A 24,741-nucleotide genomic window follows, 5' to 3' on the forward strand; every position below is an offset into this window, starting at 1 on the left:
AATAGATAAGCAACAAAGATTTAGTGTATGACACAGGGAACAATATTCAATATCTTGTAATAACCTATAATGAAAAATAATCTGAATAAAAAATAATACATATATATGTAACTGAATCACTTTGCTGTATACCCAAAACTAACACAGAATTGTAAACCAACTATACTTCAATTTTAAAATAATAGTAATAATAACCGTTCCTCATTATTAAGTACCGACAATGTGCCAAGTTCTGTGCTGAGAATTTTCCACCCATCATCTCGTTTAAGCCTCTGTAACAACCCAAGAGGTAGCCATTCTTCTTACCTGCGTCTCAGAGGAGGAAGCAGCTTTGAAGAGGGCATATAATTCCTGTGGTGGAGCCAGGAGCCAATTCCCTCCTCACTGACTGAAGAAACCAGTTTAACCACTCTTATCCGTCAGGATGCTTTCAGCTGCAAGTAAAGAGTGCCTCTTAAAAGTGGCTTAGGGGCTTCCCTGGTGGCGCAGTGGTTGAGTGTCCGCCTGCCGATGGAGGGGACACGGGTTTGTGCCCCGGTCCGGGAAGATCCCACATGCCGCGGAGCGGCTGGGCCCGTGGGCCATGGCCGCTGAGCCTGCGCGTCCGGAGCCTGTGCTCCGCAACGGGAGAGGCCACAACAGTGAGAGGTCCGCGTACCGCAAAAAAAAAAAAAAAGTGTCTTAGGGCTTCCCTGGTGGCACAGTGGTTGAGAGTCCGCCTGCCGATGCAGGGGACATGGGTTTGTGCCCCGGTCCGGGAAGATCCCACATGCCACGGAGCGGCTGGGCCCGTGGGCCATGGCCGCTGAGTCTGCGCGTCCGGAGCCTGTGCTCCGCAATGGGAGAGGCCACGCCAGTGAGAGGCCCGTGTAACGCAAAAAAAAAAAAAAAAAAAAGGGGCTTAAACAAGGAGAACACATATCATCTTCCACAACCAGAGAGAGGTCCAAGGTGCAGGGCTAGTCGATTCAGCAGCTCAGTGATTCAGCAGCTCAGTGATGCTGTCGGGAGCCCAGATTCTTGGCACCTCTTTATTCCATCCTTGCCCAGGTTCTTTCCATTGCTCCCCTCCACCATTCTCAGGTGTGACTCCTCAGGTTTACAAGAGCCTGCTGTGGCTCTAGGCATCATGTCCTCACACAATCACATCGAAAAACAGGAAAGAAATTTCCCTTTGAGTGTCTCTTTTAAGCAGAAAAACCTTCCCAGAAGTCCTCAGTAGGCTTCTCTGCAGGTTCTGCTGGCAGAACTGCAGAAGAGGCTCATGCCCTTGCTACAAAAACAGATGGGAAATTGAGTAACTGGCATTTTCAGCCTCGATAGTTGGAGGCAGGTGCCCCATTGGCAAAGAAGAGAAATGGGGCAGACAGGGAATGGCCACTGGGTAAATGAATCAGAGTCTTGGCCACAGCCACTGTCTCTCCCCTCAGAGCATCACAAGCACATTGCCAAAAGTCCTATGAAGTTCTTTGTTTAATTTAATGTTGCAAATTTTGACATAACTGTTTAAGAAACGTTACACTTACTTTATTTCATCCATTCTAAGATATATACTTTTTTCACATTTTGACATCTCTGATGATGAGATGTGGCTTAAAGGGAGCTCCTTTTCTGACCTTTCATTCTATGATTCTTCTAAGTATCATCCCCACCACAGCCCCTTGAAACAGGTGGCTCAAATTTGCAAAAGTAGACTCAAGAATGTTCCGCTGCTCCCTGGCTACACACAGGCCCAGCAAATATTTACTTATTGAGCATCTGCTGTGAAGCAGGAGCACTGAGGATACAACTATGTGTGCAAGGCAGGTGTGAGCTCTCATGTAGCTCTGGTCTAAAAGAGGAAACAGATTGTAAATAAGTAAACAGAAAAAGAGATGGCTCACAAAGTTAACTGCCACAGAGACACAAATAGGGCACCAAAAAAGAGGAGCAGAAAGAAACTCACTTCATGCCCTTACTGAAGGATGACAACGAAGTACCAAGGGAAAAGTGGGGATGGGAGCATTCTGGGCACAGAGAACAGCGTATGCAAAGGCACTGAGATGAGTAAAAGCTTGATGTACCTGAGGAACTAAAATACACTGGGGCAAAGCAAAGGAAGGGGAGAGTGACATCACAAGAGGTGGGAAGGCAGGCAGAGACCAGAACATGCAGAGAGAATGGGAGGACACCTCTCATTCATGCAGGCTTCGTGGAGACTGTCTGGCTCGCACTATGGTTGTTAACCTACCAGAAGCAGGGAGAATTGCTCTAAGTCTAGCCACTCAAAGTGTGGTCCCCAACCAGCAGCACTGGAGTCACCAGGGAGCTTGTGAGGAATGTAGAATCTCAGGCCCCCTCTCAACCTACTCAGTCTGAACCCATTTTCTTTTTTTCTTTTTTTTTTTTGCGGTACGCAGGCCTCTCACTGTTGTGGCCTCTCCCGTTGCGGAGCACAGGCTCCGGACGTGCAGGCTCAGCGGCCATGGCTCACGGGCCCAGCCGCTCTGCGGCATGTGGGATCTTCCCGGACCGGGGCACGAACCCATGTCCCCTGCATCGGCAGGCGGACTCTCAACCACTGCGCCACCAGGGAAGCCCCGAACCCATATTTTAATAAGACTCCCAGGTGATTCACACACACAGTGAAGTTTGAGAATTGCTGCTATAAACCATCTTTCTTTTTTTGGACAGACATAACGACATTTTGTGTCTGACTTTCTGAAGTTCTAGAAGGGATCCCTTTACCTGTGCACATGACCTCTCTGGACACTGGAGGGCAACCTTATGTTAATAAAGCAGAATACAACCTGGGGGGCCACAGAAATCACAGAAGGTTAGAGCTTAAAGCCAATACAATGGTTGCATTTTGCAGCCACAGAACAGGCCCACTGAGCATTTGAGCAGATCAGGACAAGCAGCCAGTTCTCCTGCATCCAGAGCTGCTCGTCCTCACAAGGCACCTGGTGTGGAAACATGGGATCTGGCTGTGGACGGTGTCAGCAGCTGCAGCTGGCCACTGAACAGAGCCAAATGTAGAGTAGAAGGGCTTGGAATTTAAGGGTAACAAAGCACGGCTAAAATTCAGAGATTATGAATTGAGTTTGCAGAGTTATGCCAATTCTGTTAATGCCCCATGTGTAATTAAATTTTAAATACTTTATTCCACATCAGACTTCAAGTTGCCAAAACTCTTGATCTCACAGTGATAAATACCTGCTTTTACATACAGAGCTGTGGGCCACTGCCAAGCTATTCAGAAGCCCTAGAGCAAGACTCTAAATAAATAAAACCCAGAAGCCATGACGACAAGGGCTGGCGTCTCACTATCACCCAAGTGTCCACTTGCCTCTTCACCTGGCCTCCAATGTGATTGGCACAGGTGCACGGGCAGAGACACCAAAGGCCTGCAGTTGCCCCCATGGCTAGTCCTCAGGGCAAATAAGGGCCAAGTGTACAGATAAATCAGGTCAAAAAAGTAAGGTGGGGCTTCCCTGGTGGCGCAGTGGTTAAGAGTCCGCCTGCCGATGCAGGGGACACGGGTTCGTGCCCCGGTCTGGGAAGATCCCACATGCCGCGGAGTGGCTGGGCCCGTGAGCCATGGTCGCTGAGCTGCACATCCGGAGCCTGTGCTCCGCAACGGGAGAGGCCACAACAGTGAGAGGCCTGCGTACCGCAAAAAAAAAAAAAAAAAAAAAGTAAGGTGGACATCTATGCCCATGACCAAAAGGGTTTCCTCCTCGGGGGTAAACTATCCTAGTGTTTCCCAAATTTCAGTCACTCAAACACCACCTCCACAAGTTTCATCAGATTATTTATTTACATAATGCTATTTATGTGATACTTTTCTTTCAATTGACTCGTCCCTAACTCTTCTGTTTATCAATATCAAATAAGGACCGATTTTATGCTGTTAATGCAAATTCAAATAAATTCATAACTCTTCAAATATGTTGGCCTGAGTCACATCTACACTTACCTTACATATTCAGCACTAGTCTGAATTCCACACTTTGGGAAATATTGTTCCCTCTGACAGAAGTGGGAGGGAAGTAAGGATGAGTATTCCCTCACTTTCTTCATGAGGACTGGTCTTCGGGAAGCTAAAGGAAAACAAACTGAAGATGCTTCAGGGAAAAGAAAACACAAGTACTTTGACAATCAGGCAGGACCTGGTCAGCCCCAGCCAACCCAGGGAGCCAAAACACTCATATTCCACCAGGGACTTCCTGTTTGCTAAGGTTTTCATTGAATACCATCCCTCCCGCTGCTGGTCTGGGTTGTAAACACTTTGCCTATGTGGGCACTACCCTGAGCTGTGGCAGAAACATGACAGCACCATGGCTAGACTCAGCCTCTCTGAGTACAAATCTCAGCCTCACCATTTACTAGGGAGGGTTATGGGCTAAACTGTGTCCCCCCCAAATTCATATGTTGAAGCCCTAACCCCCATTTCCTCAGAATGTGGCTGTATTTGAGACAGGGCCTTTAAAGAGGTGATAAGTTAAAATGAGGCTGTGAGGATGAGCCCTATTCCAATTTGACTGATATCCTTATAAGAAGAGGAGAGTAGGACACAGGGAGAGATGCCAGGGATGTAGGTGCACTGAGGAAAGACCAGGTGATGAGGCAGCAGGAAGGCTACCATCTGCAAGCCAAAGACAGAAGCCACAGAGGAAACCAACTCTGCTAACACCTGGCTTGTGGACTTCCAGTCTCTAGAACCAGGAGAAAATAAATTTCCATTGTTTAAGCCACCCAGTCTGTGGTACTAATATGTTTTTTGGGGTTTTTTTTGTTTGTTTTATTTTTGGCTGCATTGGGTCTTCGTTGCTGTGTGCAGGCTTTCTCTAGTTGCGGCGAGTGGGGGCTACCCTTCACTGTGGTGCACAGGCTTCTCATTGCAGTGGCTTCTCTTGTTGCAGAGCACGGGCTCTAGGTGCGCGGGCTTCAGTAGTTGTGGCTTGCAAGCTCTAGAGCGCAGGCTCAGCAGTTGTGGTGCATGGGCTTAGATGCTCCGTGGCATGTGGGATCTTCCTGGACCAGGAATCGAACCCATGCCCCCTGCATTGGCAGGCAGATTCTTAACCACTGCACCACCAGGGAAGTCCAGTCTGTGGTATTTTGTTACAACAACCCTAGCAAACTAATACACCACATGAAATTAGACTTGCAAAACAGGAATAACAGCACTTATTTCATTAGCTGGTAAGGACTGAATGATGTGCTTCAGGCAGAGCACCTGGCTGCAGGGGAGGTGTGTTTGCTCATCATGTCCCCCATTCTTAGATCAGGTGCTTCACCCAATCAGTGCCCCCTCTGGGCCGGTGCTGGAACTACAGGATGAAAGGCAAGCCTTTCTCACCTTAATTTCCACCAGTAAAGGTGTGCAGGCCTGGAGCCTTGTGGCCTTCCTTGCTACAGATTGAGACACCACCTGAAGACTAAAGAGAGGAGGGTGGAGTCAGGAGATGGAAAGAAAGTAAGCACTCTGTTTGTGTTCCTGGATCTAAGCTTACCTTAAATCCAACTTCACCCTTCAAATCCCCGGTTACCTTCTGAGCTAATAAATTGCCTTTTTGGTTTTAGCTGGTTTGAGTTGTGATTATGTCACTTGCCACTAACACAGCTGTGACAAACACAGGGTGAATTAATATTGTCAGCTTTGCTCTCTGTGTGAGGGAGATCACGCGATCCCAGTTTTAGTAGTGCAGGCATCTGTCCCCGCCAGAGCCACCGACGGGCCATGGGACTCACTAGGGAAGCCTAGTGAGCACATGTGAAGAGGTCAAAATGTGCCTCGGTCAGTCATAGAAAGTGCTTGTAGGGCCTGCACCAAAAGCCTTGTTTGCTCCCAAAGCTCTCTTGTAGATAAAGAATTCATTGTCATACAAGAGAAATGGGACTGCCTAGCACAGAGGGTCTTGCCCACCTGGATCAGGAGAAACTGTCAATTTGTCCTTCTGACAAAATAACAGCACTACTTAATTTTTTAAAATATACCTACAAAATGCCACCCCTTCTCAGGCTCTGTGGGTAACAGGAGCTAGAAGCTCCATAGTCCTCGTATCTAAGGGTATCAGATGTTCCTACAGGGAAGGAGGAAGCTGGCAGAATCTATCACATTTCCAATGGTCTGGTTTACACAAAACTCCCTGCAGGGGGCAGCCTGGATGTGTGGCTGAGATTTCAGTGTTCCTTAGTATTTCCATAAGCATCTGACAATGTCTCCAGAGGAAACCCACTTGATTACAATAACTTGCATTTTTACACTAAGCACTTTACAGATCTCACTTAATCCTCTGGGTACAACTTTCATCCTCATTTTACAGATGAGGAAATTGAGCCCTTGATAAGTAATTCATTCATGGTTGAGCCTTTGATAAGTAATTCATTCAAGGTTTCACAGCTGTATGTGGCAGAACCTGACATCAAGTCTAGCGCCCTGGACACCACTGCCGGTTCTGTCTCTAAGATCTTGTGTGATTTCAGGCAAGCTTTCTTCCCCTCTCTTGGTCTCAGTTTCCTCAACGGACAAACGAAGCAATCAGACTGGCTTATCTCTCAGGCTCCTCTCAGCTCTAAAGTTTTTCTAGTTCCAGGTTTAAGAAATTCGCTTTGGACTCTGCACCCTGGCGTCAGCCTGAAGCCTAGAAATGAACAGGGAGAATGCAGCACAGCCTTTCAAAAGAGAGTTCGTCCCTTGGGGGCTTCCCTAGTGGCACAGTGGTTGGGAGTCCGCCTGCCGATGCAGGGGACACAGGTTCGTGCCCCGGTCCGGGAAGATCCCACATGCCGCGGAGCAGCTGGGCCCATGAGCCATGGTCGCTGAGTCTGCGCGTCTGGAGCCTGTGCTCCGCAACAGGAGAGGCCACAACAGTGAGAGGCCCGTGTATCGTAAAAAAAAAAGACAAAAGAGAGTTAGTCCCTGCTGCAGTGTTAAGGGTTGGGTATCACCTTGGCTCCCAGGTAGAGGCACCCAGCTGGACAGACTCTCTAGAAGTCTTCATGGACCCACAGTTTTTCTCAGGGTTCCAAAGGCATAGGCTGTATGCCAGCTTAAGCCCACAGGGGTATTTTAGTTGGCGCTTGCAATGTTTTAAAACAGTTGAACTTAGTTACCAACATTTTAAAATCAAAAGCTGAAATCTGGACTCCCGGGTTGTTCTGAAAAGTCTTAAGATCTGGCCACTCCAGGCCCATATTCCCCCTGGCCACACTTCCCTGAGTTGCTGGCTCCTGGCCTTTCAGCTGGAACAAGAGTGCTCTGCTTTGCCAGGTGGTCAGCTCACACAAAGACCTCCCCTGACTGGTCCTGTGGGCACTTCGGCCTGTGAGCCTCACTTAAGGAGCCAAGAGTGCTCTTTTCTTGAGGAAGGACCTGAGGGGAAGGGATGTGCAGCATTGGGGCACAAGAATAAAAGCTCCTTTTCCTCCAGACACAACAGTGCTCCGGGCTCTGTGACAGTTGAAGGTGAACTTGTGGCCTGGGTGCAGGTAGGAGCCAGGTGCCTTGGAACCGAAACCTGAAGGTACAACAAAAGGAGAGGTTTTCATCCAGCCATGAAACTCTCCTTCTCCCAGCAGCCGCCACTCAGATCTCTATCTGCTTTCCGGGGCCCAGGGTGGACCAGCAGGCATGTGTCATTTCCCTGGATAGGGGCTATAATGGGGACATTGTGCTGAGTGGAAAAAGAGAGGTTTTCATCCAGCGACCAGCATTGGGCAGACACTCGAGCAAGGGGCTCTGGGGCTCACCCTGCACAAAGGAGTTTGGGAGCAGGGCCCTGAGCCAAGAAGAAGCCCCATGGGTTGGGCTGCATGTCCGCAGCAGCAGGCAGTGGGGCTGGGAAACACAGAGGCATTGCTCCCAGAACACATCATTGCAATCTCATTTTCCTCTGCAAATAGATAAGCAAATAAACAATCCCAGAGGATAAAGGAGACCACCCCAAAAATACCTGCATTAATAGAAACCTCGTTGAGTCCTTGAGCATTTATTCACTGACTCACCCCACAATACTTGCTACTACTTACTAGGTTCCGGGCACTGTGCTAGGCCCTAGGGACCTCGCAACAAGTAAGACACAGCACCCACTTTCATAGTACTTGCAATCTGGGGGGCCATGAAGAGGTAAGGAGAGACCTAAGTAGGAAATTATACATTGATGACCCAGTGGAAGAACTGAGAGTGACACAGTAACAGAGTCAGTTCAAGAACCCAGATCTGAGTCCCCAATCGATGTTTTTTCTTACTCTTCCCAGGGTCTCCTGAGATCACTGCTTGTCTGCTCTGAGGAATGGCGGGTTGGAGCTTAGTGAGGAAGGCACCCCAAATACTATAGTAAGGAATTTGAACTCTACATTGAGGGCAAAGGAGAGCCATCAAGTATTTTTAAGGGGGATCTGATTGGAACCATGGAACCGTCACTGTAGCAGCCACGATGGAAGCAGACCTGGAGGCAAAGTGACAGGTTAGAAGGCTAAAGTATGCTTCTCTCACTAGGACAAAGAACATTTAGCCTCCAAATTTTTCTTTCCCAGGGCTTCCCAGTTGCACCTGATAAGCTAAGAATGAGACTGGGGAGTATCATTTGTTTTCACAAGACTAGGAGCATGTGGGAGCTGAAAGCTTTTTTCCTGGAATTGTTCACTGGGACCAAATTTGATATCTTTTTACAGAGCTGGAGCTCTCCGCACAGACTCCTTTAGACAAGTACCAGGCAAACCTAGAAAACTTAGTACAACAATAAGAAAAGGGAAGATATAAGGCAGATCCTAAAAATCCTTTCCAGAGAATTGCATTCATACAGGGAAGTGGAAAAGGGAGGAGAAACCAGGCATTGGCATCCACAACTTCCATCCCCATTCTCATTCCAGCACTTCCCACCTGATACCCTACAATCTAGCCAGACCAAACTTCTTTACAGACACATCCTGCAGTTTTCTATCTCTATGTCTTTGCTCTCACTGTTTTCGCTGCCTGTAACGTTATCTTCTCATTGCAGGCTCACCCAAGTGTCTGTCATCCATTACTGTCTCCATGATCAGTAAGATATTCTTGCTTTGTCTGAATGAATTCCAAGAACACTTTATCTCTCCTCTGGCACTTTTCACATAATAATTTTTAATTAAATTATTTTGTACATATTTATCTCCTCTACTAGATTGTAGGTTCCTTAAGGATGGAGATCATTTCTACTTAGCATTAGTTCTCCCAATAGAAATTGGCACAGAATGTAACAAATGTTCCTAAGTGGACTGATGAAAAGTGGGGATAGTTTTTATGGTGACTATAGGCCTAAGTAAAGGAAAAGTACAGAAAAAAATATATAGTTATTCCTTGTCCCAAACCCACAGCCTCCTCATCCACCTCACCCAGTTTCCTAACAGCAACCAAGCTGTAGTCAATTTAGTCAACAGTGCCACCTAGTGGGCATTATGGGTAATTATTAAACCAGAACCACTACACCTTCAGAGTGACTTCTTTTTGTTAATCCTTAGGAAAACTGTGCACAGACTGTGTTCTCCCATTTTTACATCTTTCCTAGACCACAGCTCAGTTAATCCCATTTTTACATCTTTCCTAGACCACAGCTCAGTTAATTCCACTCCAAAAATTCTTCCATAGGTGCATATAAATTCCCTTCAGCTTTTTTGATTTTTCTGTTCCAATTCTCTTCTAAACATCCAGAGTCTGAAAGTTTCTTAAAGTTTCTAAAAGTTCTAAGCCTCCATCTGTTCTTGCAACAGTTATGTTTTACATATTTTTAAAATTTACTTCAAGTGAAATATTATGCTTTTTAAAGTATAAATGGGCTAGCCTGGAAACTTGACTACAATTTATAGCCTTGTTTCCAAGTGTTTCAGAATTCAAACAGTGAACTTTTAGAAGTTAACCCACTTGTAAATCGTTGGTTGTCTGCTTTAGAATTTAAACTGACCTTTTCAAATTGGAAAAGTGGGCAGGAACAAAGAGGAATTGGCAAACAATAACGGCTCACAGCTATTTAAGGATTACAAAGTGGGTTTGTACCATCATTTCATTTGCCCTCCTAACAGCCTTATGAGGTCAGTATGAGGTTTCCCACAGCACAGATGAGCAAGCAAACCTCAAAGGCTTAAAGTTGTACACTTAGTAATTAGAAGAGCAAGAGATCACACACAAGTTTTCATACTCCAATCCCGCTGTTTTTTCACTACACCGTATTTCCTCTGTGCTCATACACACATATACTAAACAAACTACTGATGCAATCTGGCGAAGCCAGGGCTAATTTCAACTTGCCCATCAAAGCAATGGAGGAAATAGTCCCAGGCCAGGAAAACGCAGGATGCTTTTTCCCAAGTCCTCCCTTGTGCCTTTGCACAAGATGGTCCCAATGCCAGAATGTTCTAAGTAAAGGAGTGGCCTAGCCAAAACTTCAAACTGTGACCTGGCCTATCTTGGGGAGGAGGAGTGTCTAGAAGGAGAACTAGGCCTGGACTTCACTTTATGAAGGGTCTTAAATTTAGACATTTCATATTATCTATAAACGGTTCGGACCTACTTTCACAGAGACACACTAATAGGATGAAAGATGTTGACATTCTTCATACAACTTTAAACTTAAATCCCATTCCTGACCACACTGGCCATAGCAATATTTTTTCTACATCCTGTAATTATTTTGGGAAGAGCACACGTAACATTGCACTGCATTTGTATGCTAAAAAAAGTGTTCATTTCCACAATTTTTATCACTCCGTGTTGGCATTCTTCACGTTTTAGTGCACAGGGAACCTCGAAAGTTGGATGTGTCCCAAGCCATTGCCCACCTTTTAGCAATCCTCTCTTTCTCTCCTTTTCCTAGGTGGTTTTATTTTTTAAAGATCTTTATTACTTCACTCCTCTTTTACACCATTATTGACACTGTACCAGCATAGAGTTTGGTCCACTGTCTCGCACTAGAAGGTGCCCAGGAAAGACCTGTTTAATGGAGAAGATAAACCAAAAGCCAGGAAATGGGTGGCAGCTGCAGGCAAAGAGATTTTGATTCCACTGTTGAAAAACAGGTTCTAACAGTCTGTACAATCTGAAAATGGACCGGGCTGGGAAGTGCAGTAGTAAGCCCCTCGTCACTAGCGTAATGCAAGCAGAGCTGAACAACGCCTTGGTCTGGACGGGGGTGGGAAGCACGGGCGCGGGTACGAAAGAAAGCGTGTGAACTGGGATGTGGGTCCTCTAGCCCCTCACGGAGGGGCATGAGGACTTGCGAAAGGCAGGGCGTGGCGCGGAGCGTGTGCGGGACCAGGGACACCGCGGCCCAGGGGGCGAGGCGGGCTCCGGGTCTATTCCGGGAGCGGCGTGCAGGGGCAGGCGAGGGCGGGCGGAGGCGCTGGGCGAGCATCCTGTCGGGGGAGGGGACGCGCGGAGGGCGCTCCAGCGGGCGGGACTGGAGAGCGCCGCACGCCCGCCCGCAGCCGCCCGCAGCCGCCGGCCCCGCCGGAGGCACCGCGCCCTGCTCCGCGCGATCGATCGCTGGCGCCATGGACCGAAGCCGCGGTAAGAAGAAAAGTGGTGCCCACACTTGTTGCTTGGTGGGGAGGGGAAAACCGAACGATCTAGAGGCCAGAGAGGAGAAGGGAGAGACGGGCGGTGGAGCCGGGGTGAGAAGCGTGGGCGCGTGGGCGCGTGGAGCGGGTAGGGGGGGTCGAAGGCCGGGCGCTGTGGGTACAGGTGCCTCCTGGGCCAGGGCAGCTAGGGGTCTGTTAGGGACTCGTGTGTTAGGGACTCGTCCCGGAGCTGAGTCGCCTCCTGTTTGTGAAACCAACGTTTTCATACACTTGGAGTCTTAACTTCATAAAAGAATGCCCCACAGGATTCCTGAGGACGGCGAGCTCCTCTGACCCCATCCCACCTCCCCCCAACCCCCACCGAAAGTAAAATAGGGCTAACGAGTCACACTCTTGAAAACCGCCGGACATGTGAAGCCCCTACTGTTCGCACGCTGAGAAGCCCCAGGAGACGAAGTGTGCAGCTACCCAGGGTATCGGGAGGAGGAGCTGCAGGAGTGTGTGTGGGTGGCACATGGGTGTCCGAGCCCTGGCTCTGTTCCTGACAAGCTGCGTGACCTTAACCTACCCTTTTTCTCTCTGGGCTAGTGACGAGGTTAGACCACATGGTCTCTGAGACCCTTTTTTGCTTGGACTCTTTTTCAGGAGACGAGAGTATTTGATAAAGTTTCACAGACATGGTGGGGGCTTGTTGAAACTGCAATTGACAGGAGCAAAGAGAGGGCATTTATGGGGGGCATTCATTGGGGCCTGTGCTTAAGTAAAGGCCTGGACACCTCAATGGGCTCATGTCTGTAAAAAAGGTGGCCTGCTTGAACATGGGGGCAGTGTCAAAGGCTGACAACCAGAACACCAGTGTCATAACTTCCCACCTCTGGAATCCAAGGAGATCACAGGTGTGAATGCACTTGGTAAACTGGAGTGCTGTGCCAACATGAGAAGCATTATTATTCTTGTTATTATTATTATTATTAATGGAAAATTCCTCCCCTTCCCTACAATAATCTTACACCCTTCCTCCATCTGCCTGTTTGCTGTGCTAAGGCCTCCAAGGGGAAAAAAAGGAGTGGCCAGGGGTGTGGAAGCAATTAGGAAGGGCAGTGGGGGCAGGGATGAGAAGAAGAGCAGGTGTCGGGGTACCCTCCCTGCACCCCTGTTATGGGTAAAGCCAGAGTTCAGAGGGCTACAGGGGACCCCAGACTTCCAGGTCAAGGTGCTGGGGACAACTTCCCCACCCACCCCATCTCCAACACACAAAATGCTGCATCCACCCTCTATTAGGAGCTGGAAGGGCAGGCAAAAAATGGAGGGGGGCTTCTGTTTGGCTCTTTGGGGACCAAGGCTGTGATTTGTAAAGCAGTTCTCACCTGTTAACTGACTCCTGGACAAGTCTGCAAAGAGCAGACGCACTCGCCAGGGAGGAAAAAGAAAAGAGAGAAGAGGCACCGCTAATATTCCTCAGTCCCCCATCCCCATTTCCCACATTGTACATTTAAAGCAAAGAGCACTGCCCTTCACCCCATCACACCCCAAAAGTTGCCAAATACCACCCTGTCCCCAGTACAAAATCCCCATAACTAGCCTACCTGGAGCTGTGGCAAACAGACCACCCAGAGCTTTGACAGACCATGAGTGATAATAATTCACTCAGTTTAAAATGCTTAATAACTGATGCCTCACTCAAGAAGGCTGCTTCCAGACCACTCTTCCTAGGAAGCCAGACTTCCCGGGAATCTATTAGTACTCAGAATGCTCTAGGGCTCTGACCTTCTCCCCGCTACGGGCTTTCCTAGCCTACTTTCCTTCTCCTTCATAGCCCTTGTCACGATGTGCCATTACTCTAAGAGTTAGTTATCTGACTATGTGTTTGGTGTCGACCTACCCTGCCAGAATGTAAGCTTCCGGAAGGTTGGGAGTGGATCTGAGTAGTCACCCTGCTGACACCAATGCCTGGCACACAGGAGGAGCTCACTAACAGTGGTTCAAGTAGTTCATTAGTAATATGAAACACACTTTATAGTGTATCCCAAGTTGATTAATTGTAATGCTGATTTTTAAAAATACATACCACAAAATCCTCACATCAGAACAATTCTTTGTGACTTGCAAAGGCCTGCGCAAATGCGAGTGAAGTGGATGAGGCACACAGGACCAGGTCATGTGTCTAGATCCTCAGCTGTCTACCCTGAGAAACTACTGCAAACACTGTATGAATTAAAACTATATATGAACTATAATGCAAAATCTGTGTGGGTTTTTAAGATAAAATGTGAGAGACTTCACAGATCATTCCAGTGGAAATTCCTTCTTGTGCCCATATCCCCAGGAGGGTATGAGCACTCTCTTCTTTTGCCAGGGAAATTTTAAGAAGCACAGGTCTCATTTCAGCCCCATACCGACCACGTGGGGAGTGGGACTGTCATGCCCAGGGAAGGAAACCACACTTCACTATTAATAACAGTAACAACTGAAATCATCAAGGTCTTATCATGAGCCACGCAACATGCTCAGCTTTTTACATGGCTTCTCTTGGAAAAAGCGATGGGATGGGGCTATGACTAGGTACTGTCATTAATCCCTACCTCACAGGAAAGCAGGCTTGGCAGTGTATTAGTCAGCTAGGGCTGCCATAACAAAATACCACAGACTGGGTGGCTCAAACAACAAATTATATCCTTACAGTTCAGGAAGCTAGAAGTCCAAGATCGAGGTGCCATCTGGGTTGATTTCTGGTGAAGCCTCTCTTCTAGGCTTGTATATGGCTGCCTTCTCACTGTGTCCTCACATGGCCTCTTCCCTGTGCACAGAGAGAGAGAAAAAGAGAGAGAGATCTCTGGTGTCTCTTCCTCTTCTTGGAAGGGCATCAGTCCTGTTAGATTAGGGCCCACCTTTATGACCTCATTTAACCTTAATTACCTCCTTAAAGGTCCTATCTCCAAATGCAGTCACACTGGGGGTTAGGGCTTCAATGTATGGATTGGGGTGGGGGGGGGGTGGGGGACACAATTCAGTCCATAACAACAGGATTAGATCACTGACTTTAACTTATACAGTCACTTGCCATGTGAGAGACAGAGCTGGGTTTGAACCAAAGTCCTGATCTTAAGCTTGCTGCTGGCTGCCTCTAGAGTAGGGCTTGGATGCCAAATCTTCCTGCTGCAGGTCCAGGCACCTCCATTACACCACAACTATACTGTTCAGATCTTCAGTAGCAATTACAGCATAGAAGCTCGTCATCAAAGTCAACTGACTTGAGAATGAAAACAAACCTGGGAAGTAGGATTTCTAGTCTAACAGGATATGTGTCTTCCCATGAGTAAAGCAGGATTCATATAGTAACAGACACAGAAACCACTTACATTATAATGAAATTCCTTCCAGCAGGACTTCCCAATTCATGAATATCATTCAAAGAGAATCAGCCATTGGTGAAGATACCACCTTCACTACAGACTAATGATTATGGCCACCACCTTCTACAGGACCAGTAACTTAACTCTTTATCTTCTAATGAGGATAAAATATGGACACTGATGATGTCTACTTCTTGGGGTTGTTATAAATATTAAGTATATAGAAAATACTTCAAATAATGCCTAGCATATGAGAACCAACAATAAATGCTGGCTATTGTAATAATTACAGTCTTTTGTTAATCAGATTCAACATAATAAAATTCTATTGGCCCCAAGCTGGTCTGACTCTGAGGACACTTTTTGAGTCCCTACTCCTTTTTAAGAACTGGGCTAGACAACTTTGTATACAACTCAAAGACAGGGACCATGTCATAATTTCTGTATCCGTGGAGCTCCTTCATGGTGCGCGTCTCTCGGAAATCCATCTCTGACGTGCAATAACTGAACCATTTGATGAGAGTTTCTGAGTGACTGACAAAATATTAATATATAAGGCCAATGTGTCTATTTTCTCTTATTTATTCTATTTATTCCTGCCTGCTGACTATGGTTGTGTCTTTTTGCTTTTGTGAACTTTCTAGTCTTCTCGAGTTCTTTGCTTTAAAGCCTTTGGTCTAAATTTTCTCTAATTTTTAATACACCTTCTTAATGTCCAAGGTTGTATCTGATATGCCTAGCTCATATGAAACAATCAATTTCCCCAAATTTCCTTTCCTTTCTACTTTACAACTAGTTCTTTTTCAACTAGTTGCATTCAACCCAAGATGGGAGTTTCTTCTGCTGAATTATATTCTCTGGGAGATCATATTGTCTCCTGGGCAACTCAAGACATAATCTGAAGCTCTGCTTTTCATTAAGTGATATTTTTATTATTTAAGAGATGCTAGAAGAACCTACTCGTGTCTTGCCTTTGTTGGACCAGCTTTGAAATCTATATTACGGAAGCCACATCTTCCCTATCTGTGGCTTCCATTGGCCAAGTAGCCCATAGCCATTCCTATGATGAGCTCCCATCCATGACTCATTGCCCAACATCTGTCCCCAAGGCTGTGAATTCCCATACCTCTTCCCTGACATCTGAGTTCATTCTCTACTCCTATCAATTACTGTTCTTCCAAAAGGAACATGCACCCATATTCATGTTTTCCCTCCAAACATGTTCCATAAGGTCATCTTTGTCGGCCTGGAGACTCAGTAGAGCTGAGTCATTCAGAGAATGGACAAATTTAGGCTTTGACCACGACTTCCTAGCTGTATGATCTTGTATGAATTGGATAAATTACTTAATTTCTCTGAATGTCAGTTTCATTTCATTTGGAGTGTCATGGGAAAAATGTAAGGTAGCACTTAGGAAACATTCAGTAGATGATAGATGTTACATTTATCAAATATAATTACTTGGATTTTAGCCACACTCTGCAATGGTTGTATGTATAGGATTTAACCTTACTCTCTTCCCTGAAGAGGCTTCTGCTGGCACTAGACATCACTTCCACTGCCTTGTCCCACACAGGGTTTATTCTGCCTCTCCCTCAACTATCAGTTTCAAACCCCACTTCTCACATGGGTGAGTACCCTGCCGAGTAAGTTCTTCCCTCTCCACTCTCTGCCAAGAGCCTATCATTATTTCATTCTGATGTTTGGTTCGGAAAAACAACCCTGTTTTTGGATACCATTAGCTTCTCATACCCTTCTTATCCTTCTGCAAAAACCTTGCAATTGAACAGAAAAATAAAACCCCACTACCATACACACCAACAGCAGCTTCCTGTTTCTTCCCACACACTTCTTTCCCTCCCTGCAGTCTCACTTCCAGTCACACCTTCTGCTGAAAGCCCACATCTAAGGGTCACAAACGGCTTCCATTTTGTCTAATTTTTCACCCTTCCCAGTCCCATCTTCTGGGCCTCTCTGTAGCTCTGACCCTCTACGCTTTTCTAAATGGATTCTCCTATTTGCAAAGATGGAGAAAGCATGAATTTTGCAATCTGATAAACCTAGGTTAACCACTGCTCCATCCCTCTGCCAGAAGGCTTTTCTGCCTCTCCTTCTCCCACCTCCAATCCCACTGTTATAGGTGCTCATAGCCTCTGGGCTTCTCTTGCCCTAAGGCAAGTGACCCAACTAAGTCTTATTCTGCTAGTCTGAAAAGCAGGAATAATGACACCCAAAATTGGGAGACTGCAATGTGGTAATATTTGCCCAGCACCCAGCACCTGGCCCATGATAAGTGCTTACTAACTGTTATTTCCCATCTTTTCTCTAGCTCACTTTTTCTTCTTTGATGGCTCTTGCCCCTCTCTCTCCACCACCTCAGCCCTCTCTCTAAACTCACACCTGTAGACAACCAAGCCCCATTATGACGTCTACTCTTAATGTCCATTTTCAGCCATGAGTTGAGCTCCACTCTCCTGCACTGGCTCCTGCCTGTGGAAGTTTCCATTTGGAAGTCAACTCAACCTCCAAGTGACCCAATTTTGAACTCATCTTATTCACCACCAAATCAGATCACCCTTCCTGTTTCTCTTTTTCTGTTAACAACACAATCACGTGAGGAGCTATTGAAGGAAATGGGGCTGTTTGTGAATAAGACTAAATTTGAAGGGGGTACATGAGATCAGTTCTCAAACTAGCTGTCCTGTAGAAGAGGTAATAGAAAGACTCTCCAGAAGGCTATACAAGAGGTTAAACACAGACCAACTGGGGCACAATCTGGGAGAAGCATACAAATGAAAAGAGCTATTCAATGACAGAGTAGGAGGTGCCCAGGAACATAATGAAGCAGAGGCTGAGTGGCCACAGATCAGGGAGCCCCAGAGTGGCTCCTATCACAGTAATAGGGATCACAGTAATATATAAGTTAAAACAACTGTCACTCAATTCAAGAGGTTTCTATAGGCCTGACCCTTTTGCAAACTATAGAGAACAGGACTTGTAGGAGTATATACTTCAACCTGAAGCATTCATCTTTTTTTTTTTTTGCGGTACGCGGGCCTCTCACTGTTGTGGCCTCTCCCGTTGCGGAGCACAGGCTCCGGACGCGCAGGCTCAGCGGCCATGGCTCACGGGCCCAGCCGCTTCGCGGCATGTGGGATCTTCCCGGACCGGGGCACGAACCCATGTCCCCTGCATCGGCAGGCGGACTCTCAACCACTACGCCACCAGGGAAGCCCTGAAGCATTCATCTTTTATTCAAATGTGCAATATATCATAGCTTTTAATGGGACTTACGAATTATCTATGCTTGTGGATAGAATTTGGGAAGAAGAGGATGCAATTAAAGACAGTTACTTAAAGCTGTAGATCTGATTGTACTTAACCTCTTTAACGGTTTCTCATTGTTCTTAAGATATAGACTACAATCCTGGTGGTGGCCCTCAAGGACCCACCCTGCCTGTCACCAACTCACTTTGGGCCCCTGCCCATCTCTTACTATGGGCTCTCCTCACACTGGCCTTTGTACCTTCACCAGGTTAACTCCTTCCTGCTCATCCTTAGTGATCTGCTCAAACATTACTTCCTCAAGACAATCTTTCCCTGTCTCCCAAGCTACATCCCCCATTACAGGTAACCCTAGCACTCTGTACATCTCATTGGTTACCGTCTTTGCAGTTATGATTAATTATGGGAATGAATTAGCTGTTAATGTGAGCTCTGTGAGGGCAGGGTCCTTCTTACCTCGTTCACAGTTCTTTTCCTAGCACCCAATGTAGTAATTTGCATGTAGTATATTCGCAAAACATGTCTGTTGAGATGATGAATAAATAAAAGAAAAAATACAAAATTCACAGAGTAGAGCTGGATACGGCCACTTTCAGCTCCAGGATTTTCCATTTCAATGATTCCTATTTTGGGGACAGAAACACAGACTTTGTCATTATTCATCGTTTCCTTTGCTTTCATCGTTTTTGCAATCACACCCCTAATTCTGTGGACTGTTACTGAAAAATGTATTCTGGATGGCTTCTTCTCCTATATCCTGTCATCTCCTACAGGAGCTTCCTGTTTCTACTCTTGCATGTCCAACCTCCCTTCAGGACCACTCTCTATTGTCTAAAGCAGTGGTTCTCGAATCCAGCTGGGCCCAGAATCATCTCCTAGGGAGCCTACTGAAACTATACCCCCAGAGGTCTGATCAGTGGGTCTGGAGTGAGGTTTGGGAATGTGTACTTCTTGCAAAGCTTCAGGTGAGTCTGATATGCTCACTGTTCTAGTGCACTGGTTTATCATAACCCTTGTCCTTGCTCAAACACCTTGCTTGATTCCATTACTTGCTCTAGCACTGCCTTTCACACTTTTCAACCAAGTGAAACTCTAGGGTTTGGGTCTGTTACCCAAAGTGTCTTCCAAAAGCTTGAAATGTCTCATTTGATCTAAAGTCAAACAAATTTCTATTATCGTCCATAACATAACTGAACAAACACCCCCAAAAAATCTTTGTGCAGTGGACTTCCAGAGACACACTGTATTTTTCTCGGGGTTTCTTCCCTAACCCCACCCTGCCCTCTGCCATGGACTCCCAGGGTCTGTGAACTCTAGCCTGAGAAGACAAACCTCCAATAAATGTGCCAGCACACAGGGCCAGCTGGGGAATGGATCTGGACACAGAAGCAGAAATCCCACATCCTAGCGCTGGCTCAGCCACTCACTTCTGCAATATCAGTACATACATTTTTATAAAGCTTTTAAGTTCTAGAAACCTTTTCACATTCATCAGTCGTGTCCATTTCCACGTAGTGTCAGGGGTGTTGATCACGGAGTTCTTCCTTTGGAGCTTGGGCAACCTCTGGTAATCATGCATGCTCTCACTCGGCAGTCGTCCACAGGGGGGTCACTCTGGGCCAGAAGGAACCTGTGTAATAGCAGGGATATTCAAACAGAGAATTGACCACTAAAATCCTTTCTCTGGAACCCTTTCAGCCTTGAGTTTCTCTTCTTAACTCTGGCAAAAGCCTTGTGAAGGGGTCAGCTGAGACATTCTCCCCATTGGACAGATGTAAAAACTGAGGTTCAAAAAGATGACTCTGCTATTCCCTCTCCCTGAAAGAGACCACTCAGCATCATCTCCATGAAAACTACCTGCCACATCCTCCCTCGACCTTCCCACTGACTTTGGGTTAGCACCACGCTCCTCAGTCTCAGCTTTTAGAAGACTGTATTGTACTAGCTTAAATGCCTCCTCTGTGTGTATATGAACCTGTGCTCTGAGACTGTCTCTACATCTCAGTTCCAGTGTCTAGCACATAGAAGATGTTTAATAATAGCCAACTGAGCGCTCACCATGAGTCAGGCAGTTTACATATGGACATTGAGCCATTTAATTCTCTCAACAATCATGAAGTTGGTGCAGTTTGACTTTCATGTACATAAAATATGCCATTAATTTTACTGGGGGAGAAATGCCATCCAAAAATGTTGCCAGCAGTTGTGAGTGGACAGTGTCTGTACAGAGTACAGCTTTTATTTTCTAAAATCACGGCTAGGACATGTATATCAATTATAAAGATATAAATACAACTTGGTATTAAAAATTTTGTAGTTTATGGCAAAATCTGGTTCTGTGATAGACTAATAAGTACAGTTCTTGTGAAGGCATGTTTGTGGCCCATGTCAGTGTGTGAATGCATAGGTAATTTGAAGTTTTGGATACATTTGTGATATTTATCTTCCCTGAGCCCTGCAGTCTCACCACCACCACCTCCCAACAGAATTCGATGGGAAAATTCATCATGACTTTGACATCTGATGCATTTTAAGTTTATTTACTGTAATTTATTTTCAGCACCTACTTTAAAATGTGTTGTATATGTATTTTTTAAAATATCGCCATTTTACAGATGAAGAAACTGAGGCTTAGGTCGATTTATTCACTCAGCCCTGCCCACCTCCAAACGTAAATTCTTTACCATTGCTTCTCCAGTGGAGAGGGGCATTCCCAGGTCAATTATGTGAAGGACTTGCCAGATAAGCCACAAGGACTTACTAGGTAAAGATTTCAAGGTGGGAAGCATGGGAGGGAAAGGGGATCTAAACAATTCCAGGATAGACACCCTCCATCAATGAATGGTATGGCCAGGCAGCTGGTGTGAGATTTTTGTTTCTTACCCTTTACACTCTTCCCACTGTGGCCCTTGGAGTTTTGGTGTTTAGAATTCAAGAAACACTCATCCTCCTGGAACTGGCAAAGAGCCTGCCCCAGGAGGGCCCAGGCAGGGTTTGTCCTCCATCTAAAATTCCACTTGGGGAATCCCAGCCACACCCCAAGTGGGAGTGGAGAGGCAGAGCCTGCCAGGCCTGATTCTTCTCCCTGCACAGCTGTCAGGCTGCAGAGGGGGCAGAATGTGGCACCACATTGTAGTCATTCCAGCTCTGGGGAATTTACCGACAGCACGTCCCACAGGAGGCAAGCTCAGAGGCTTTTTATAGCCCTCTAAGAACCTAGGAGAAAACTGATATCCTGAGAGGGAGAAGTGGGGCACATGTCTTTTCCAGGCACCATTCCCTCAACCATGTAATCTCAGATGCCCACAATCCAAATCAGGGTAAGGGTCATGGCTAAGTGAGCAGTGTGGAGTGGTGGAAGCATGCTCGCTGTCCGGGGGACGGGGGTTCCAACCAAATCCAGTTCCTTGAATCCCCTCCTTGGGCTTCAATTTCTTCACCTGTCAGGCTGAAGTATTTATTATAGCCCAGGTATCAGCACACCTCAGCTGGTAGACCAAATCCAGTCCACCATGTCTTTTTTAAATAAAGTTTTATTGGCACACAGCCATGGGCATTCATTATGTATTGTCTATGGCTGCTTTCTTGCTATTGAGTGCAACAGAGGCCCCGCCCACATGTGGCCTGAAAAGCCTAAAGTAGCTACTATCTGGTCCTTTACACAAAAAGCTTGCCAACCCCTTGATTAAACTGCAGTGAGTCTGGGAGTGTCTGTGGTGAGAAGGATTCTGAGGGTGTGTCCAGGCTGAGAAATGAAGCACTGCCCTTAGATCATACAAGAGTATATATTCAAGACTAATGTTGGAAAGACCCCAGAATGCCATTTACCAGTGTTTTTCAAACTACTTTTTGCAAACAAAATCTTAAGCAAAGACTTGCTCTGGGGGAAGTGGGAATGAAAATACTGAGTACAGTCCATTCCATCTTCCTACTCCCAAGGCAGCCCCTAAAGAAGCCTCCCAGATCCCAAAGCTCCATCTGAAGAACATTTGAAAACCCCCTATCTAACCTTATGCCTCTCACTTTACAACTGGGAAAACTGAGGCTCAAGCGGCGGTGTCTTGCCTAAGATCACATGATGGACTCCTAGTCAGCTTTCCCCAGAACCACTAACATGGTCATGAGGTGTCAGCAGAGCATGGACATAGATCTGCTGGGGAGAAAACCTGTCTACTGGCCTTGGGGGCCTCAGGGCTGCCATTGGTGTATGATTGGTCTGCCATGCCCTTGTTGACCCAGCAACCCCCAGGGGTTCAGGGCTGGGACATGGCTGACACCTGCCCATGCTTCACAGTGATTTAGTCAAGGCTTGGAGCCTTCTTTTTGAGACCACCAGAATCAAAAGAAAAAAATCAAAATTGAATTGGATCATATTTTAAAAAATATTTCATTGATACCAAGACATATTTTTTAAATCAGAACGTATCTTAAATTTGATATATTAATTTGTTCATTTTTCTGATTTTTTTTTTCAAAAAGCTATTATTTAGCAGATAAAATATCTTTAAATCAGTGAAATCTTAGAACGGAGAAATTATGATAATTTATACTAGGCTTTCTTTTGAAGATGGAATCAGATTTATTCATTTGTAGAATAAATATTTATTCTTCCTGCCCATTCTTGTTGAAGGGTTTGCAAAGAGCAGATCCAGCTGATATGAAACCAAGGGGGATTTTATTTTAGCTTTACTTGAACCAAGAAGAAAAATGATCTAGGAGTGTGCTGGGAAGCTGGAGGGACCAGTCGCATTTCCTCACCTCCAGCCAGCAATCAGCTGTAGCTCTAAGGAGTAACAGAGGGGAAGCGTAGGGTCCCTGCACCTCCAAATCTCCTAGTGAGGCAGAGAAACTAAGACTGTCACCAATTCCTGTGACATGAGGTCATATCTGGCCAGTGTCCATCAAACAGAATAAATAAAGGCCCAGAAGACTCAAGGGACACTTTCTAGCCAGGAACCTCAGAAACACTGGGGGAACAGCATTCCAGGTGGAGAAAATGGCAGAGTAGAAAGAAGAGAGGCACAGAAGCCATGCTCAGGGCACAAAATGGTCAGCATGCTTACAGCCCAGAGAAGCAGGTAGAGGTAAAATAGAGCCTCAAGTAGGGCCTTATCATCCAGGTCCATAACTGAGAGTGTGATTGGTAACTAATAATAGAGGCAGCATGATGTGGGAGCTGAGTGCACTGGCTGCAGTGTCAGGTTGCCAGGGTTTGAATCCCAGCTCTACTTCTTCCACTTAATCCCAAGTCTCAGTTTCTTCAACTAAAAATGGAGATAACAATCTCCTGTCTACTATGGGGAATAATTGGATTTGTGCAAGAAAAGCACTCAGCATGCAGGAAGCATACAATTTAAAAAAAAAGTTAATGCTTAAACTACAGGTCTACAAATGATCGCCTTTCTTAAAAAATCAGAATGGATTCCAAGTTCTCTCTCTGATGCTTTCCCTTTCACTTCTTGCCTGCCCATCCTGGGAAGGGATGGAATTACAGAGGGAATGATGATAAACCACAGCGAGTACAGGGAGCATGTGAAGATCTTTCATCATCTGAGTCACAAAGGAAACTGGTGTCTGGGCCCTGGGGAGCTATTGACAAGGTACAAGCAGGAGGGGGTTATGCTGTGTTGCCATTTGGGGGCAATGAAAGCTCACATCAGAGTAGAAAGGGAGAGTTTGAAGAGAAGAGACCAGTTAGGAACTACAGCAAATACTGCAGGTGAGCAGCAAATTGTGTAAGATTAACTCACCTTCAAGTTTAAGAACAGGGAAACATAAAACTTCACACTCTGTCCATTTTCAAATAGAGTTAAGTGTATAGAATTGTTGATCTAATGGGAGAGCAAAGGAGACATCTGTCTGGGGTTCTTTAAGACTCAAGACATTCTTTCCCAGGACCTTCAACCATCATTTTCTTGATCCCACCCCCAGCCCTAGAGGCAGGAATCACCCTAGGCATCTCCCAAAGCCTGCCCGGGGTGGCTGGGCTCTCTGTGGGCTGCATTCACAGGGACCTGGCCCAGAACATAATCCAAGGTTACCACTGGAAGGCTTTTGCAGGCAAGGCGAAGGAAGGAAGAGAGGGAAGAGGGTGGACCTTCCACCTGGGCAGCAGTCAGGGTGGCCATTCTGAGCCTAACATTTAGCCTCCCATCTAGAATGTCTAGACTAACCTCTGGGTAATGCCTGAATCCCCTGTGATTACTAGCAACAGCAACAACATTAATAGTAATAACCAACCTTTGCAAAAGGTTTCATATGTGCTTGGCACAGAGCTTAACACTTTTCATACATTATCTCCCTTTCTGCTCACCACAACCTTCTGACATGACTGCTCTCCTTACCTCTGCTTCACAGATGAGAAAACTGACGTCACCTGCCTCGGGTCGCTGGGCTAGGGAGGACAAATCCCAGGTGTGATTCTGCATGTTTCTCACCCCAGTCACCCAGTGTCACAGTTACCCACTGACTAACACACCCCCACATTCCTGCCAAGGCACCGTCCACCTGGGCTCAGCCCACCTGGCTCTCTTCTTAGTTCAGAATTCTGGAGAGTTCCTATATACAG

General features: G+C 46.3%; 1 protein-coding gene and 1 long non-coding RNA gene across 17 annotated transcripts in view; one reads left to right on the forward strand and one right to left on the reverse strand.

The window, feature by feature from the left end:
• The window catches only part of LOC117311639 (uncharacterized), a 132,562-nt gene that overhangs the window by 46,027 nt on the left and 61,794 nt on the right, over positions 1-24,741 (reverse strand). For 5 of the 7 annotated variants that reach the window (XR_012330486.1, XR_012330487.1, XR_012330483.1 and 2 more), the window contains exons 5-9: positions 19,652-19,803; positions 18,630-18,796; positions 14,216-14,332; positions 3,959-4,082; positions 307-434 (exon numbers count right to left, since the gene is read on the reverse strand). This is a non-coding gene — a long non-coding RNA (uncharacterized lncRNA). The remainder of the gene's footprint in view (positions 1-306; positions 435-3,958; positions 4,083-14,215; positions 14,333-18,629; positions 18,797-19,651; positions 19,804-24,741) is intronic. The other 2 variants (XR_012330488.1, XR_012330485.1) reach the window with 2 other exon arrangements.
• Positions 11,182-24,741, forward strand: part of AFAP1L1 (actin filament associated protein 1 like 1) — a 72,993-nt gene continuing 59,433 nt past the window's right edge. For 3 of the 10 annotated variants that reach the window (XM_033853382.2, XM_033853377.2, XM_033853378.2), the window contains exon 1: positions 11,198-11,524. Coding sequence is in view for 9 of the 10 variants with exons in the window: in XM_033853377.2 (XP_033709268.1) it covers positions 11,224-11,524 (301 nt within the window). In the remaining variant the exon portion in view is untranslated. Of the gene's footprint in view, positions 11,525-24,741 lie in introns of all 10 variants that reach the window. The other 7 variants (XM_033853375.2, XM_033853376.2, XM_033853380.2 and 4 more) reach the window with 5 other exon arrangements.

The sequence above is a fragment of the Tursiops truncatus genome, chromosome 3 (genome assembly GCF_011762595.2).
Source record: "Tursiops truncatus isolate mTurTru1 chromosome 3, mTurTru1.mat.Y, whole genome shotgun sequence".
Lineage (NCBI taxonomy): Eukaryota > Metazoa > Chordata > Mammalia > Artiodactyla > Delphinidae > Tursiops > Tursiops truncatus.